This window comes from Mauremys mutica, chromosome 5 (assembly GCF_020497125.1).
Source record: "Mauremys mutica isolate MM-2020 ecotype Southern chromosome 5, ASM2049712v1, whole genome shotgun sequence".
NCBI classification, from domain to species: domain Eukaryota; kingdom Metazoa; phylum Chordata; order Testudines; family Geoemydidae; genus Mauremys; species Mauremys mutica.
Genome location: NC_059076.1, coordinates 82,721,341 through 82,738,787, shown reverse-complemented (window position 1 = coordinate 82,738,787; position 17,447 = coordinate 82,721,341). Strand labels below are relative to the sequence as shown.

At 40.5% G+C, this 17,447-nt stretch overlaps 2 protein-coding genes across 3 annotated transcripts in view; one reads left to right on the top strand and one right to left on the bottom strand.

Annotated features, from left to right (window-relative positions):
* Nucleotides 1-5,097, bottom strand: part of TRAPPC11 (trafficking protein particle complex subunit 11) — a 38,892-nt gene extending 33,795 nt beyond the window's left edge. The window contains exons 1-5 of the mRNA XM_045017845.1: nucleotides 5,001-5,097; nucleotides 3,624-3,847; nucleotides 2,552-2,721; nucleotides 2,053-2,123; nucleotides 223-337 (exon numbers count right to left, since the gene is read on the bottom strand). Coding sequence (XP_044873780.1) covers nucleotides 223-337; nucleotides 2,053-2,123; nucleotides 2,552-2,721; nucleotides 3,624-3,827 — 560 coding nt within the window. The 5' untranslated portion in view covers nucleotides 3,828-3,847; nucleotides 5,001-5,097. The remainder of the gene's footprint in view (nucleotides 1-222; nucleotides 338-2,052; nucleotides 2,124-2,551; nucleotides 2,722-3,623; nucleotides 3,848-5,000) is intronic.
* A 210-nt stretch (nucleotides 5,098-5,307) lies between these two features.
* Nucleotides 5,308-17,215, top strand: RWDD4 (RWD domain containing 4). Of its 2 annotated transcripts, none has more exons than XM_045017848.1 (8): nucleotides 5,308-5,484; nucleotides 6,586-6,666; nucleotides 8,689-8,798; nucleotides 8,903-9,047; nucleotides 13,675-13,792; nucleotides 14,246-14,295; nucleotides 14,448-14,450; nucleotides 15,657-17,215. In XM_045017848.1, the coding sequence occupies exons 1-8, from the start codon at nucleotides 5,461-5,463 to the stop codon at nucleotides 15,687-15,689; spliced, it is 564 nt and encodes a 187-aa protein (XP_044873783.1). In that variant the 5' UTR covers nucleotides 5,308-5,460; the 3' UTR covers nucleotides 15,690-17,215. The 2 variants fall into 2 exon arrangements, with proteins under 2 accessions (XP_044873783.1, XP_044873784.1); XM_045017849.1 differs by lacking the exon at nucleotides 5,308-5,484 and adding an exon at nucleotides 5,767-5,998.
* The last annotated feature ends 232 nt before the right edge of the window (nucleotides 17,216-17,447 follow it).

Sequence of the window (17,447 nt, the reverse complement as noted above, 5' to 3'; positions counted from 1 at the left end):
CATAACCTTATGGAAAAAGGACAAAGGTTAAAAGAAACTTATTGGATTCATCAGGACTCAGCATGATGTGGAGTGTTTCAACAAAGGAATAAAATACATTACTCATAAGTTTACAATTGCTCTACAGCTGACGTACAGGAGAGTTGATATCTGCATATCATATGTCTCTTAATAGACTGGAAAAAATGCATTGTAGGAAGAGACTTTTACCAATTCACTTACCTTATAATGTAACCAACCAGATGATCAGTGTGTGGCAGCACAAACAAGGATTTTCCAGAGAGGTCACAAGCATTACATAAAGCTGCTGCTCTTTCTGAAGCAATAACATCTTCCCCTAATGAAATCAAAAGAGCATGCAAACAAGCATCAATTGGCAGAGCAGTGTCAAATTGCACTCTTCTCAAAGATTGACTATCACAAGCTATGGAATAGGTGATATACACCTCTACCTGATATAACGCGGTCGTGGGGAGCCAAAAATCCCAACTGCGTTATAGGTGAAACCCCGTTATATCGGGGTAGCAGTGACAGGGCTGCAGCAGTGATTTAAAGAGCCCAGGGCTCCGGCTGCTGTGGGGAGCCCGGGCCTTTAAATCGCCGGCAAGCCCTGCTGCTGCAGCCCAGGGGTAGTGGTGGCAGGGCTCCAACGGTGATTTAAAGGGCCTGGGGCTCCTCGTAGCAGCCGGAGCCCCAGACCCTTTAAAGCGCCACCGGAGCCCCGCTGCTACCGCGTTATATGTGAACCTGTGTTATATCGGGTCGCGTTATAGCAGGGTAGAGGTGTACCTAAAAAGATAGACTCTCTCTCAGGTCATCTGAAACACCGAGGCTTTGATTAGCAGAATATCATTGTGGCTGAATAACCCCCAGAAGACCTGAGGAACAAGCAGGGTACTCACAAAGCACTTTACAGATTAATTTATGGTACTAGTCATGTGATTTTAAAAAATCCAAAAAACAACCACTGAGAGAAAAAACAAACTTCTGTAGCTCGGCACCAGTGACTTTTAGAGATGTAACAAGTAAAAACAAACAAGCTCCTTCGTCCATGATTTCATGTAGTTACAGCTTGGGATAGATTGATTTAGGATGCAACCCCTTCAAATTTCTTTTCTGAATGACTGACATTCAGTCAGACAGACAGTGACGATTTTATCCCTTGCCGAAGTTTGGCAAGGGGGGTAAAAATGTACTGTGTACACTTCATAACAAACACCTCTCACCTCCATTCAAAATGGGGCTCTCATAACAGTTTGATTGGGCAGAAGTAAGTACTGAGAATGGTGAAATCCATGGGCTTAATGAAGAACCTTAAGCATTGTGCCTGTTCCAACCTGACATTTTAATAAGGAAATATTCATAATGACAATTGAATAGTCTTACACTAAAATGCTTATGTAGTTACCAAATGCTTCAATGCAGCTTTTAAATCAGCTGCAATTAGTTTATTTTTTTACTGATCTGAGGTAAGCATTAAGTGACAACTGCTTTGTAGGATAGGTTACAGCAGGGGTTCTCAGACTTTTGTACTGGTGACCCCTTTCACACAGAAAGCCTCAGAGTGTGACCCCCTCCCCTTATACATTAAAAACACTTTTTAATATATTTAACACCATTATAAATGCTGAGGCAAAGCAGGGTTTGGGGTGGAGGCTGACAGCTTGTGACCGCCCCCCCCCCGTAGTAACCTCGTGACCCCAAGGGGTCCCAACCCCCAGTTTGAGAACACCTGGGTTACAGTCATATCATACAGTCACTAGGCTTGATATACAGTATCAGAAGCTGGATATTAAAAAAAAAATCATAGTACTGAGGAACTGAAATCGGTTAAAAAAGGTAATGAAAAAGCACCTGGACTTTAGGGCCAATTTTTCAGAGCAAATTTTCCATTGTGTATGTGCATGTAGTGGCAAGTGAATTTTTGTGCACACAAATCATTGTGCATGAGAACTGCATGCAAAGTGCACAAATGATGACCAGGTCTAAAGTCCCTTTGAAAATGTGGTCCTCGTATTTGCATAAACTGCAGTTTGATTAGCCTTTTAGTACCTGGAGGTAAGGGTGTTTTCTTTTGAATCAAAACCACAGCAACTTTTGTGTTTCTTCCCTGCAGACTTTGTCTGAAATAGAAGAGTTGCAATGACAAGCTCATATTTCATGTTTATACAATGACTCTCAGTCTACTTTTAAAGTCATTAAAAAAAATTGCATATAAAAGGCACATGCACCATCCATGAGATACATATTCTCTCTCCTTTTCTCAGCTAGATCGTAACAACGGCATTCTTAATCTGATTTTAGAAAACAGGAAGTAAAGGTGGCTCCCAAGCAACTTTGCCAATTTACATTCTAAAATAAGACATATCAAATATTCAAAACAAAATGTCAATAATAATTAATCTATAAAGAGCCCCATCAGCCCAGCACAAAATTATATATATTTTTTAAAAATAAGATGAAACTGCTTCACGGTACGTACAAATACTTTGCAACTTACACTTAATACAAATACAAGTTAATACTTATAACCCAACTGAAACAACTGTACCTGACAATTTCAACTCTAGTAGCACATTCTGACTGTTTTTCTTTCCACTGTGGCTCATCCCAGTCCAGTTCATAGAACACCACAACAAGAGCTGGCACCAGATTCAGATGTTTATTCATCCACCCAGTCTTCAATATCCCTTTTGGAATGTACCACTCATAGGACGTTCTCTGAAAATATTAATTTAACTTATTAAAATGGGCTATCAACCCTGTTTATTTTTGCTGTGGCACGTGCATGGGGAATTCCATGTGTCCATGATCAGTCTTGAGGACTTGATCTTTCCTCTATCAATCTTGCTCTCAAGTGTCTGCTTCCTAATGGAGAAGGTGTGGTGGGATTTTTTTTTTAAAACCATCACACCCCATTGTTGGCTCAAGAGCCAGACGTAAGTCACTGAAACATTATCAAAAATAGATTTACATGGGGGGGAGGAGAGGAGTGTCGGAAGGAGGCGAGATTCTGACACTAAAGAAAAGTCAGCTTCAGGAAATATAAAATACTTTGAACTTACATAGTACCTGTCATGCAAAGATAACTTTATAAAGCATGTTGTGAAGTAAGTATTACCCCCATTTTACAGAGAGGGAAACTGACAAAGATGCAAGTTACTTGTCCTAAATCACAATTAAAAGCAAAATTAAGGAACAGAATCCAGATTTCTTTATTTCCAACTCTCCACTGTAATAAGTAACCACTAGACTATGCTGCTTATCAAGTGTCACACCAGCTGATATTGTCTCAGTTTCACTGCAGAAATTCAAGTAGACTGCACATACTGTATTTTACTCTGTCTCACCCAAACAGCTGCTTTAAAAATTTTCCAGAACATCTAAAAATTGAATATTTGAAATGAAAAGTATCCAAATTATTGATTTAAGAGTGATAGTGCTCCCTTAGCAAGCAATGTTTCCAGATTTCAATTAACTTTCTAATAGTTAATTTATTCTGTGTAAATCTTCAGTCAGAATAATCACAACAGCAAACACTTTACAGTAAGTAATTTTAAAAGTTTGCATAATACATTAAATGTATTTTAAGTCTTTATAAGAAAACACCACAGACTATATACCTTTGTTCTGCATTTGGGATACTCATGGTCACCAGGAAGAACTTTGAAAGAAATTGGTACTCGGTCAGCTCTCCTGTTTGCACAAAAGGCATCCCAAACTGCACGATGAACAGCATTATATACTACATCCAAGCCAGTGAGGGTTACAAAGGCCATAGGCCGACAACATAGTTCCACAGGGAAGTCCCATTGTGTTGGGCTCATCTTGAAGTTTTACAGAATGCCTGAAAAACAAAAATACCCCATATCTCAAATCCCTTTTCAAACATCTTTTGTATCTACTCAGAAATTGCATATTTCATTAAGAAAAATGCATTAAACTAGTCTTTTCACTTAAGATGCAAGTTAAATCCAGTCTGCTCACTCAACTTAAAATGTAAGGAATACAAACAATTTTAAGATGCAGGGATTTTTCAAAAAAACACTCTGATAAGAATCCGTCAATAATGTTTTTTGGACGGTGGGGAAGAACCAGAAAAGGGGGGGGAGAACCACTCAGTGTATCTCAGGCAAGATCAAACTTTTCTGTTTTTATTCATATTGCTCAGACACTGGCACTATTAGCAAAGGGCCACTAACTACAGGCATACAGATAAGCTCATTAAGTATCCTCCTACCCCAGAAGTGGAAGGGGCTGCAACTGGAAGTTGAAGAGGCAGGTTAGGGGCTGGCTTGAGAACTCTGATGGTCCCAATCCTGCAGTTGGATCTGCATAAACAAACCTATGAGCTTGCAGAGCCCAGGTTCTACTCAAGCAGTCAATTGCCGGCTAGGGCTTATATCTGTTACCACTGTAAGAAGCTGTCTGGTTAAATAAGGTTTGCATCGGCCAGGTACTGTATATAGCAACAAGCATGTTCTTCCTCATCATGGCATTGTCATTTTTAGCACCAAGCTCATGTTTGATGCAGTACACTATACAAAGATGGTCCTGCTCTGAAAAGCATGATGTCTATAGACATGGTGCATAGGGAAAATAGAGGTGGAACAACAGTGCGGATTGTTGTTTAATTTATAAAATTATATTAAGAAGTCGTTTCTGTTTTCACTAAAGGAAAAGTGTGTGTATTTGTCAGTGGAGCTTGACCACGGGCATAGCCCAACCTGCCAGTACCGGACATACGCGGGGAGGGGCGGGGGGGGACAAAGGGTTTCTCTAACACGAGCATTATGTGCCAAAAGCGCAGAGAGCGAGTGATGAGCGGGATGACCAGGAGCAGCTCCCGGCGGGAGAGTCACCCTGTGTTAACCCCCCGGCTCAGCCCCTACAGCTAGTCCCCCACCCCCACCCACAGCCCCAGCCCCAGCCCCCGCCTCTGACCCACCGCCACCGCCCGACCCACGGCAACCCGCCTTCCAGCGGCTCCGTCCTACCACCTCCAGGAAGGGCGCTGCCCGCGGGCCCCTACCCAACGGCGCCGCCCGCAAGCGGCCACCGGGCAGCAACAGAGCTTGAGACTCGCCTCCGGAAGCGAGAGCAAGGGGGTAAGAGGGACATTCCACTAATCAGCGTTGCCTGCTCAACGACAAAGCCAACCATTGGGTCTCGAGAACCGCGTAGGGACCAATGAGAGAAAGAGAAAAGAGGCGTGGACACAAGATTTAGCCAATTGTCGTGCGGGATTGGTGACGCTATGGTAGACGAGCCCAATCATAGCTCAGAGCTCGAAATAGGCGTCAATACAGCAGCCCTGGCGTGGCTAGTGGAACCAAAGAGGGTCGTGGTGACGGGCGGCTGCGCATGCGCACTGTGTTCGCGTGAGGTTTGGGGTTCGGGTAGCGGTTGCTGCGCTGTGTGCGAGTCCCTGGGCTGAGGCGGGGCTCCCGGCCCGGGGCCATGGCGGCGAACGAGGACCAGGAGGTGAGACACCGACCCCGCCTCCCCGCGGCGGCGGCTGCCGCTCAGCCGCACCTCGCTCGGCGGGTCTCTGGGCTGCTGCCCGCCCTGCCTGGCCCGGGGGCGGAGGCTGCCTCGCTGCGTGATCCCGGGCGCCGGGGTCTCCGGCCCGCCCTGCTCGGCCAATCGCGGCGCCGACCGCTCCCCCCTCCCACCCCCATCACGGATTTTTTTTTTAAATCCAAACGAACGTAACTGGGGCAGGTGATGCAAAAATAAACCGGTAACGTTCGCAGCGACCGCGCCTGTCCGAGCCCGAAGTTCTAGCTAACAAGCGCCACAGGGAGCCAGCCGGCGGCGTCCCGCCCTGGGAACCTGCCCTAGAGAGTCCGGGCCTGCCCTGGGTCCTTACTCTCCTACGGAGAGACCGTCCCAGCGACGGCAGTCAGCTGCAGCGGCTTTTCGCTTTAAAGGGGATGCTACGTCACTCACCTTGGTTCCTGGGTGCCATAGTCCTAGCTGCTTCCCTTTGTACTTGGTAACTTCTTTAAAATATTTTAATTCATTGATCATATACAGGGTACACATCATATGTGACTGTATTAATTCAACCAACGGCGCGTTAGATTTTATTAACTGTAAATACCATGTAGGAAGTCATTGTGTGATAGGTACTTGGGGGTTAATAGATTCTCTGGTCCTTACTCACTGATGAAATCCCTTTCTTGTAGTTTTGTAGAAAGTAAGAGGGGGAGGATGGAAACGTTTTTGAAACAGATGTTTAGTATTTTTTTGGGGACGTTAAGAATAAAGTTTTTTTTTTTTTTAAAGTCTTCTGGAGTTCAGTAAAATGTGCCAAAATGGGGAATAGGTTTGTAGAAAGTAAATTGAATTCAGACTAGCATGCCAGGGTTGTTGAACTCACTTCTCTAATCCTATATTTGGTTAGTGGAATGTATTAGACAAGATATCTAGACCCATTATTGCCTAAATTTTAATTTGTTTATTTTTTAACAAAAAACAGAATATGTGGAGTTCTGTATGTTATGCTGACACTCATCTATTTATACAAAGTTCAGTATCTGATTTAAATTGCTAACCTTATTCTCCCTCTGTTCTTTTCAGATGGAGCTAGAAGCATTACGTTCTATTTATGAAGGAGATGAGTGTTTCAAAGAACTTAGTCCTGTTTCCTTTCAGTATAGGGTAAGACCACATGAACGATATATTATATCTAATTAAAGGTTCATTTAAAGTTATTCTGCACATTTTCCATTACAAAGCATTTTCTTGAAACAGATGGATATTCACCTATTTAGCAATAAAGGCACTAAGTGCCCTTTTACATAATTTCAAAATAACTTGCCCTGACAAACTTAAATGTAATGAAAATTGAAAGTTACCTTTTTGAAAAAGGTAACTTTCATTACATTTAAGTTTGTCAGGGCAAGTTATTTTGAATTATGCAATTATCACAGTAGTCATAGAGAAACAAGTAAAGTATAACTTATCATGAAAAAACATGTGCAACTGTAATTGAACTTGTAGGGAACTAAGTAAATAAAACTTATGCTCCAGTCCTGCAAACACAGATTTCCTTCATTTTACTAACATGAACAGTCCTGCTGACTTTTCTCACAAGAGTAAAGTTAAGTATGTCTAAGTGTTTGCAGGTTTGGGACCTCACAGACACACAAGGTACATTGAAAATAGATCATGATATTTTTAAAAAAAAATCAAATCTGAATAGCATCGTGTAACTTTCAAAACTGAAAGTGTCAAGCGAATGCAATAATGTTGCTGAATCTTTACTGAAAAGCAAAGAAAACCAATCCATTGTAAAAAGGAAGAATAATATGACAGCATCAGATCTGGCAATATGTACTTTTCATTAGGTAGAAAGTCAGTGGAATAGAGTTGAAAGGATTAGTCTGCCATTCTTCTGAACATAATTAGTGTACTGCACAGCACATTGATTACAATTATAAAATAAGACCAAAAGAAGACACGACAGATTTCTCAAATAGTGGCAACATGCAACACACATTGTTCCCGAAAAGCTTTCTATGAAGAAATTGGAAACTGAGTCAATGTAAATATAAACTATATTTAATATTGAGTATATTAGGTTCCTACTGCTCACAATCCTCTTTACATAATCTTTGCTCTCCCTTCTCTTGCTCCTTCCGCATAGATCCAACAAAGCCAGAGTTAGCCTTGCAGCATGCCCTGCAAAGAATAGGTCTTGTCCACAAAGAAAATTTTCACACTTGCTTTTAAAATCAATATAGTAAGGCCAGTGAAAACCCCTGTGGAAGCATGTATAGAAATACACCACAGAAACTAAAATAAGTGGCAACAGAAGGATTTATGCAGATTTAATTAAATCTGTTTATGACGACACCTTTAGATGCAAACTTTTCATGTGGACAAGGCTTTCCCTGGGTATGATGGGCTTAGGTGAACAATTTTTATGAGCTGACTTGTTAGTTTGTCTTTATTGACTCCCATCCATAGAGACAATTACTGCAATTTAATAAGTCTTAAAAATCATACCCATTACTTATGACATCAAAGGTCACTAAAACATGGGTTTTTTTCCAGCATTATGCTGCTTGGTTTGTATTTAGATTAGACAATGATGAGAAAACAAGTTTGATGTAGAATGTTTGGATTGCAAACACTGACAGAAAATGTTTACATTTGCACAAGACTTTTTATAGAAATTTTAAACATATCTATTGAGTTTTGTAAAAAGTTTGAGTATAGGTTATACTATTGTATATCTAAATTTAAAATGACTGTATCAGTAATGACAGGTTTTAGAGTAGCAGCCGTGTTAGTCTGTATCCGCAAAAAGAACAGGATTAGTTGTGGCAGCTTAGAGACTAAAATTTATTTGAGCATAAGCTTTTGTGGGCTACAGCCCGCTTCATCAGATGCATAGAATGGAACATATAGTGAGGACAAACACACAACATGAAAAGGTGGGAGTTCCCCTACCAAATCCAAGAGGCTAATTAATTAAGATGAGCTACTGTTATCAGAGATGTTTTTGACCTACACAGAAGCTCTCAGTTCTGAGAGGAAGAGCTTCTGTGTAAGTTGAAAGCTTCTCTCTTATCAACAGAAGTTGGTGCAATAAAAAATATTACCTCACCTACCTTGTCTCTAAGGTTTGATAACAGACTGAGGATTCCCATTTTAAAGTGTTTCATCTCCTTTCAGATAGGTGAAAATGGCGATCCCAAAGCCTTCCTAATAGAAATTTCATGGCCAGAAACATACCCGCAGACAGCTCCAAACATATCCATGAATGCTTTCTTCAACAACACCATGTAAGTATTTCAGTTACTACTACTTTTGTTTTACATGTGGTCTTTCTCTTACAATATTCTTGAATTCTTTTGTGCCTGTAATTGGATTTTATGGTCTCTTCTAGATCTTTAGCTATAAAACAAAGTATATTGGATAAATTAATGGAAGAAGTTGAAGTTAATCTTGGAACTGCCATGACATACACACTTTTTGAATATGCCAAAGATAATAAAGAATTGTTCATGGAAAATCAACCTGTTCATATTGTGGTAAGCGTATAACTTGCATTTTGATCTATTTTAGTTTTATAAATTAACTTTTTTTAATACAAAAAAAAGGAATAGAATGTTTAGTTACTCTACATTTAAACATCTCACATTGCTACAGAAAACTTCTGTTGCATGTCTGTGAGGTGCAAGCCACTATGCTATGTCACTAAGATAGTGGCTAGAAAAAAGCAGATGAAAGGAAGTGTAGCACTGCTCTGTGGTTGTAACCTGGATGTTTATTTGGTATTCAGCCACCTTACCAAAAAGTTTCTGGAAGAGAAATGAGAGAGAAGCAGTAATTAGGAACACTCCCTAATCTAACACAGCCAACTGATATCCAATGGTGACTACAGAACTAGTGCAAGACAGAGTTATTGAGAGCCAATGTGGGTTTTGACTTGCAGTGTGAAGAAAGTCTCTAGAATGGATGAGCTATGCTTGTGGTCTGGGAGGTCTGAACAGTTAAATATTTGACAAGAAGAGTGAGGGAAGGAATAGCAGAAGCAACCAATCCATTACAATCAATGTAGAAATTATTTAGCTGATGGAAATAAAAATATTAAATTTTGTTAGATGACGCTTCTTGATTCTACTTTAAATGGCTCAGTAGTCTAGAACATGAAGCACATGCCAAGCACATTAACTCTCCCTCAAAGTGATTCCATCAAGCTGGCTTGAGTGGAGACCTTCACTTCTAACCCGATCTGTTAAAGCAGTATTTCACCTGGAGTGGGAAACTTGACAGTCTGTTTCTAGAAAGCACGTATGCACCAATTTTCATCTGCTTCATCTATAATTTTGTTCAGAACTAGGTTAGAACACTTATGACAAGATAATTCTGACTCCTGAGAACTCCTGAGCTTCCACTTGAGCCAGGAAAATTTGAAGCTTTATCTTTATATTATCCAGCCTCCTATTCAAATTTTTCCATGCTCGCAATTATTCTCTTTTGTATTAGAGAAGCCTCTAGGCTCGGGCCCCTGTTGATGTAGTTTTTCCCTCTAGAGGGCCTGGAAAAGCAAGAAGCCAAATGTAGGTAGGAAAGATTTGAGACTGGGACGAGTTGCTAATGGTATTGGTTATAAAATATTGAACCTTAGCTATTAGATGACTAGATTTAAATCCACATACTTTAGTAGTGGCCAGAAGATAGCAAATTGGTGATCTCATGCTGGTTCCTATAGGACAAGTGTCAATACTGGAAATACAACTACCACCTTCTGGAAGTAATTCAGATCTTTTAATCCACCTTACTAAAGAGGCCAAGGATCAAATGGGTATGAGAACTAAATGGTGCTTTTGACCTTAAAGGTGTACTGTACCTGAGGGTTTTTTTGTGTGTTAGTTTCCTTCTTAATGAGCAGTAAATGTACTCTTTTGAAAACAAATAAAGGGCCTTTGTTTTCAGGCATCTCAAAAGAGCCTTGAATTTAACAGAGTTCACACACTCTAAAGTCTACACTACAGACTAAGGGCTGGTCTACACTACAGGGGTGGGGATTGAGCTAAGTTAAGCAACTTCACTCACTCATGCCCGTCACCCCAATCGGGGTATGGGCCACCAACCACAGATCTCCAGAGTCCTCTATCCTGGGCCATTCGCTCTAGCTGGTTCCAGGTATAACCCATTTTTTTGCTATCAGCCTGAAGGTCACGTCGCCAGGTGTTTCTTGGACGGCCTCTTTTCCGCTTGCCTTGGGGGTTCCACCGCAGTGCCTGTCTGGTGGTGATAATTGGCTGCTTACGTAGCGTATGTCCTATCCAGCCCCACCTTCTCCTTCTGATTTCTTCCTCTGCTGGGAGTTGACGGGTCCTCTCCAAGAGGTGGATGTTACTGATGGTGTCTGGCCAGCGGATCTGGAGAATCCTTCTGAGGCAGCTATTAATGAAGGTCTGGATCTTCCTGATGGTTGTTTTGGTTATCCTCCAGGTTTCAGCTCCATACAGTAGGACTGATTTCACGCTGGAGTTGAACAGTCGAATTTTTATTGCCAAAGATAGCTCTCTGGAGCTCCAGATGTTCTTGAGCTGTAAGAAGGCTGCTCTTGCCTTACCAATCCTTACTTTAATGTCTGCGTCTGTGCCACCCTGCTGGTTGATGATGACATACTTAGATGCGGTGTCTTCCCATTGATTCCCCTTGTGCCTCTCATGGAGGTGGAGTACCGGAGTCGATGCTAGAGCGATCAACGGTTGATTTATCACGTCTAAACTAGACATGATAAATCGACCCCTGCTGGATTGATCGCTTCCCATCGATCCAGCTGATAGTGTAGACGAGCTCACCTTACAACGGCGTGGCTGTGCCATTGCAGCCGCAGCATTGTAAGGTGCATTGTTTAGTCACCAACAAAATTAAAACCACCTCCAACGAGAGGTGGTAGCTTCATTGCCGGGAGTGCAGCTCCCACCGATGAAGTGCTGTCCACACCGGTGCTTTTCATTGTTACAACTTTTGTCACTCAACAGGATGCCAGTGTAGACAAAGCCTTACATTGGTATTACTAAAAGTCTCAAGAGTATGAAAAATCCACACTCCGAGTGACAGTTATACCGACCTAACCTCCCGGGTAGACAGTGCTGTGTCAGAGAAAGAGCTTCTCCCATCAACACAGCTATCACCTCTAGGGAAGGTGGATTGACTATGCAGATGGAAGAGCTCTCTCCTGTCACCATAGAGCATCTTCATTAAAGTGCTGCTTCAGTGTAACTGTGCCAATGCAGGTTTCAGAGTAGCAGCCGTGTTAGTCTGTATCCGCAAAAAAAAAAAAAACAAAACAAAACAGGAGTACTTGTGGCACCTTAAAGACTAACAAATTTATTTTAGCATGAGCTTTCGTGAGCTAAAATAAATTTGTTAGTCTTTAAGGTGCCACAAGTACTCCTGTTTTTTTTTTTTTGTGCCAATGCAGTTTAAGTGTAGACCTGCCCTTGGTTTGAAAATAAATTTACAAAGTTAGTTGAAAAAAGTTAGTTTTTTGCAGAATTGGTTAATGTTTGACTTTGAAACTGGAATTTTAACTCTGCTTAAAGTGACAGTGTTTTGCTCAGACACATTACTGAAACCTTCCGTGGAAATGATTGAAAGACAGTATGATTGTACAATGCTAGAATCACACAGGTTCCTTCTGTGGACTCTCTCAGCCTTTCCATTTTGGCTCTACTGTACAAGCAGCATTATAAATAGTCCTTGTGGCATTGTATATTTGCGCTGTGAATAAAGAATTGTATGAGCATGTAGGGAGTCCGAGCCACACTTCCAACTCATTTCACTGATCTTTTAAACTGGTTAGTTGTACTGGCAACACTGACAGGGAACCACTTCTATCCCCACTAAGCAATAGTCAGGACATATGCAATTGCAGGGGTTATGGAAGTAATTATTCAAGCTACCAATGTAAGCACTGGGACATTGCACTCTGTATGATTTTATAAAAATATGCTAATGAGTGAATATAATGTAACTGGAATATGGTTCATGCAAAAGGTCTCTTGTAAGGTATCATTACAAAGCTTATAATCCACTGAGTGTGTTCATCCTGTTTCTATAAATGTATCACTTGTATCTAAAACTAAAAATATGAAATACAACTCTAAGGGCCTATTGTAATTATGCAAAAGGTGGGCAATTAATGGTGGCTTGGAATCTTGATGGCTCCCATCAACCAGGACAATTGATTGTGGATGGCTCTGTTTGCAGGCAAGCCTTCCTGTGAGTCAGTCTGGGAGGAATGAAGGCTTGGGGTCTTACAGTGACATGTGATCATGTCACCTGAACTGGAATCCATCTTTAATCTAGTGCTTTTCCAGTGAGGAGGGGTGGGAACCCAGAGGGACAAAGGATTCCCACCTTATGCAAAAGATATATAAGTGGGTGGAACAGAACAAAGGGGCAGCCATCATGAGGAATCCCCTAGCTACTACCTGAGCTGGAACAAGAGCTGTACTGAGGGAAAGGATTGTGCCCAGTATAGGAAGGTGTCCAGTCTGAGAAAAGAAACTTATTGAAACATCTTTAAGGGTGAGATTTTTACCTGTATTCAGTTGTATTACTGTATTAGGTTTAGATTTGCGTGTTTTATTTTATTTTACTTGGTAATTCACTTTGTCCTGTCCGTTACTACTTGGAACCACTTAAATCCTACTTTCTGTATTTAATAAAATCACTTTTTACTTATTAATTAACCCAGAGTATGTATTAATACCTGGAAGGGGGGGGAAACAGCTGTGCACCCTCTAACACTGTGTTGGAGCAGACAGGCATGTCTGGCTCAGCAAGACAGGGTGCTGGGGTCCCAAGCTGGCAGGGAAAGCAGGGGCAGAGGTAGTCTTGACACATCAGTTGGCAGCTCCCAAGGGGAGTTCTGTGATCTAACCTGTTGCAAGCACATTAGAAATATTATTACTGCTTTTAAACTAACTGCTGAGAACTGTCATTATGGTGGTTGTGTGATAAAACACAGGCATCTTTCAGTACTAATGTAATTAAAATATTTGGGATGCCTCAATAGGAAATCAGACATAATCAAACATTATTTGTAGTTTACCCATCAGGGTGATACCTAGATATCAATTGCCAGTTCAGTCACTGTTGGAGAGACATTTAAATTATACTTTTTTTCCTCAGACATCTGTAGGCAATAACATCTCAATTGGAACTCATGAAATAGTCCCATCAAGTAAGAAAAGAGACAAAAAGGAGCAGTTGTCCAAAACCCAGAAACGAAAGCTAGCAGACAAAACAGGTTTGTGCAATATAGTCTACTCCTCCTTTTCCACACTTGAGGAAAATGGTGCAGTGTATTCAGGATAGTTTTGTACCTTCAAAGACAGATTCAGATACACCTTGGATCACGAGTGAGAATGAATTGGGTCTCATCCCAGTCTTCACTTGCTTTGTTCATAAAGCTAAACAATTTTTCACCAGTGACAACAGCCTGAAGCAGAAACTGACTGACATAGCAGTGATATGGCAGTTAAGTCTGCTTATTTCCTGAATGGGGAAGTTTGTACAGCGTTGCACACTACACCTGCCTCAAGTTAGTACTGTGAGTTCCTTGCTTTCCATGCATTCGCTTGTTGGATATTGTGTTGGCCAGATCAGTAATATGAGAGTTCAACTTTTAAAGATATGACATCTTGCTAGAGTCTAGCTGCTGTTGTCTGAGAGCTGAAAATAAACCCTGCTTCTTCTATAGATCACAAAGGGGAGCTTCCTCGAGGATGGAACTGGGTGGATGTAATTAAGGTAACATGACTGTTACAGCTGTGAAACTATTGCATAAGAACATTATATCTGCAGAAAAACAATGATAAATTATATTTAATCTGTCTTTTTGCTTTTCTTCCTAACAACATTTGGATTTGACTGTGGTCTGATTAATTTCTGTATACATCCAGCATGTAAGTATTTTCAAGTTTTGGAAATCATTTTGGAAAAAAAAAATCTGACTGTGGTTACCCATTTCTCTATAGAGCCTAAGGATAATCCCTTACAAGGCTTTAAAAATACACATTTCTTCTGAAATTAAGATATATCCAATGTGAAAGCATTAACTGTCTTAAAACTTGAGTTTAAAGGAGGAATGTATCTTTTGAGCATTTCAAATGAAGTTTTGAGGCGAGAACTTTCAGTATGTAATTTAGCTGTGAATTCCACAATATGCTGTCTTCACATGGGCAACTAATAGGGATGCAGCCAGGATTTACAGGGCCCTGGATAAGTAGAAGCAAGGAGCTACTTCAATTGTGTTTCTCCTGAGCAGCAGCCCCACATTGTCTCCTGCATGCCTGCACCTCTGCCTTAGTCTCCCCACAAAGTACTCTTTCCCCATCCCACTATTAATTATTGATTTGTACTACTGTAGCACCTAGGATCAGGATCCCACTGTGTGAGGGGATGTACCAAAGATAAAAAGATAGATTGTAAGCTCTTTGGGGTAGGGACTAACTGTAAGACAAGAGACAGATGGATACAGACAGAATGGGGAGTACAAGGAAACAGACAATACTAGTCTGTTAGTTCCTCCATTTGCCATTTCCACCCCATTACTTCTGCCACTGGAATATAAATTAACATTGCTATTTTTAACAAGTTCTACTTTATAACAAAACATATTTGAAAATTGGTATAACCTGTTGTCAGCATACCTCCAAGCATAGTGTTGAAACTGCAGCAAATGGGTACTGTCAAGGTTTTTAAACTCTAAATAATCCACTCATGACAATTGTTGCAGAAATGTGTGGGATACTTTTAAGAACTGCATCTGTTTGACTTTCCAAAATGTTTGTGGACTGGTATCAGCCTTTTCTTATTAAATGGAAACAACTTCAGCTAATGTTTTTAACGAAGTTTAAACTGGTTCTGAGATTAACTGTAGAATATGTTTTGGATGTAAAATAGTTCATAAAAATATGGGAAAGCAGAGTCTTAAATTCAGAGGACAATGAGTCAAATGTATAAGCTATAAGATTAGTTTTGAGTCTTGAATTTTTGATGCGTTCAGTTGTTAGTACAAACTCAGCCTAATATGCCTGTATGTAGTGTAAAATAGAAATATAGTTCCTAATAAATGCAATGTCTGAACATTTTTTCTTTGTCTTTTATAGTTAAGCAAAACGGGTTCTAAAGATGATGAATAATGGACTTTCATACAAGGAAACTTCACCTTTTAATACAGTGCAATTGGGTCAACATCTTTCTCTTAATAGCTTTTTCCTCTAGTCAGAGTGGAACGTTTTATAAAAGGACAATTTCCTAACTATTAAACCTGAGCACAGACATTTATCCAGAGATTATTCTGGTATGACATTTTTCTTCACAAACAAAAATTTGCCTTAAAGGGAAGATAAGTGTGACATTTTTATATTGAACTTTTAGAAAGCCTATTTGGTTTCTAACTGTCGAATGCTGAAAAGAATAGTGAAATATGCTGTGTTAATTTATATTGTTTTACTCTGTAGAAAGAATATAGTAAAATTGTTAGTGAATCCTCTGATATTGTGACCATTTCCTGAAGTTCTCATTCCAATGGAATAAAAATATTAAAAGTGATTAATCACTTGACAGCATAGTTCTTTTAAAATAAACTCCCTTTAAACAAAGCTTTCTTGATTTGTTCCTCTACAAATGCAGAAAGGGAACACAACACAATTATAATCGAATGATTTGTCTAGGTCTAGGCTAGGTCTGCATTGCACACCTTACAACAGCGCAATGTAGCTGCTCTTTGTTGCCAGGGGAGAGCTCTGTCTACACTACTGACCTTACAGCGGGACACCTGGACCACTGCTGCTATGTTGCTGTAAGGTCTCCAGTGTAGCCACTCTGACGATGGGAGAGAGCTCTCCTGCTGGCATAATTAAACCACCCCCAATGAGCAGTGATAGCTATGTTGGCTGGAGAGTCTCCCACAGACATAGCGCTGTCCACACCGGCACTTTTGTTGATGAAACTTATGCTGGTCAGGGGTTGGTTTGTTTTTCCACACCCCGACCAACAAAAGTTTTACCAGCAGAAGTGCTAGTGTAGACAAAGCCTGAAGCTTTTGGTCCTGTTTTAACTCGAGTTAAACAGCCTGCTTGTGGTGGTGATGCAGCTGAGTTTCTATAGGCTTGCCAGTAACACTATTGCCTGAAATCAGAGTAAGTTTCTTGCTCTGTGATTTTGACTAACTAGCTCAAAGTTTCAGCTAGATAAGGGTAGAGAAAATAGCAACATGTGACACTTGTAAATGCTAGTGCAAAAAGGACCACACACCCTAGTCCAGACAAATTCAGAGTGAAAGAACAAATGGTTACAATACCAGTATGTATTGTCAATTCAGCCCAGTGTGTGTGTGTTGTAGTCCTCCTCATGTATATTTTTAGAGGAGGTCAGGGTTTTTGCGTGGAGCTGTCCTACTGATAGTGAATTTCTGAATGTTATGATTTGGTGGCTTTTTCCATTGGATAATCAGTGGTTTACCATGAGGATTTTATTGTATGAATTACAGGACACTGGAAAAAAAAATAACCACTCTCCCATGCTGGAAAACATTTTTTGTACAGGTTTGTCGTCTTGTATCAAAAACAATCCTCTTTACTGTATAAACGGTAACTGAATATTAAATGCCTTAATGTCATTTAATATTTGAGATTTTGATCTTAATAAATGCCTATTTATCTGCCATGGTGTGAGGCCTCTTGCATAATGCCTATTGTGCATATATTTGTATATTTAGGTTTGCATCAAATACCTCCCATTATGAAGAAAGATTCTTAAAGTTGTCAAGAGAATCCTTTTTTCTTCAGTATATGCATTGTATACTTTTTAGGATAATTGTTGCAGTTCCCTTATTTGGGACTCAGTCTGTCACACTTTTGGGAGTGTAGCAATCAGATACACATTTGCTGAGCTGC

Bases quoted from the DNA above. Each gene is read 5' to 3' on its own strand.
- RWDD4 (XM_045017848.1), top strand. From the start codon at position 5,461: ATGGCGGCGAACGAGGACCAGGAG. The intron at 5,485-6,585 runs GTGAGACACCGA...TGTTCTTTTCAG, and splicing joins CGGCGAACGAGGACCAGGAG to ATGGAGCTAGAAGCATTACG. The intron at 9,048-13,674 runs GTAAGCGTATAA...TTTTTTCCTCAG, and splicing joins ATCAACCTGTTCATATTGTG to ACATCTGTAGGCAATAACAT.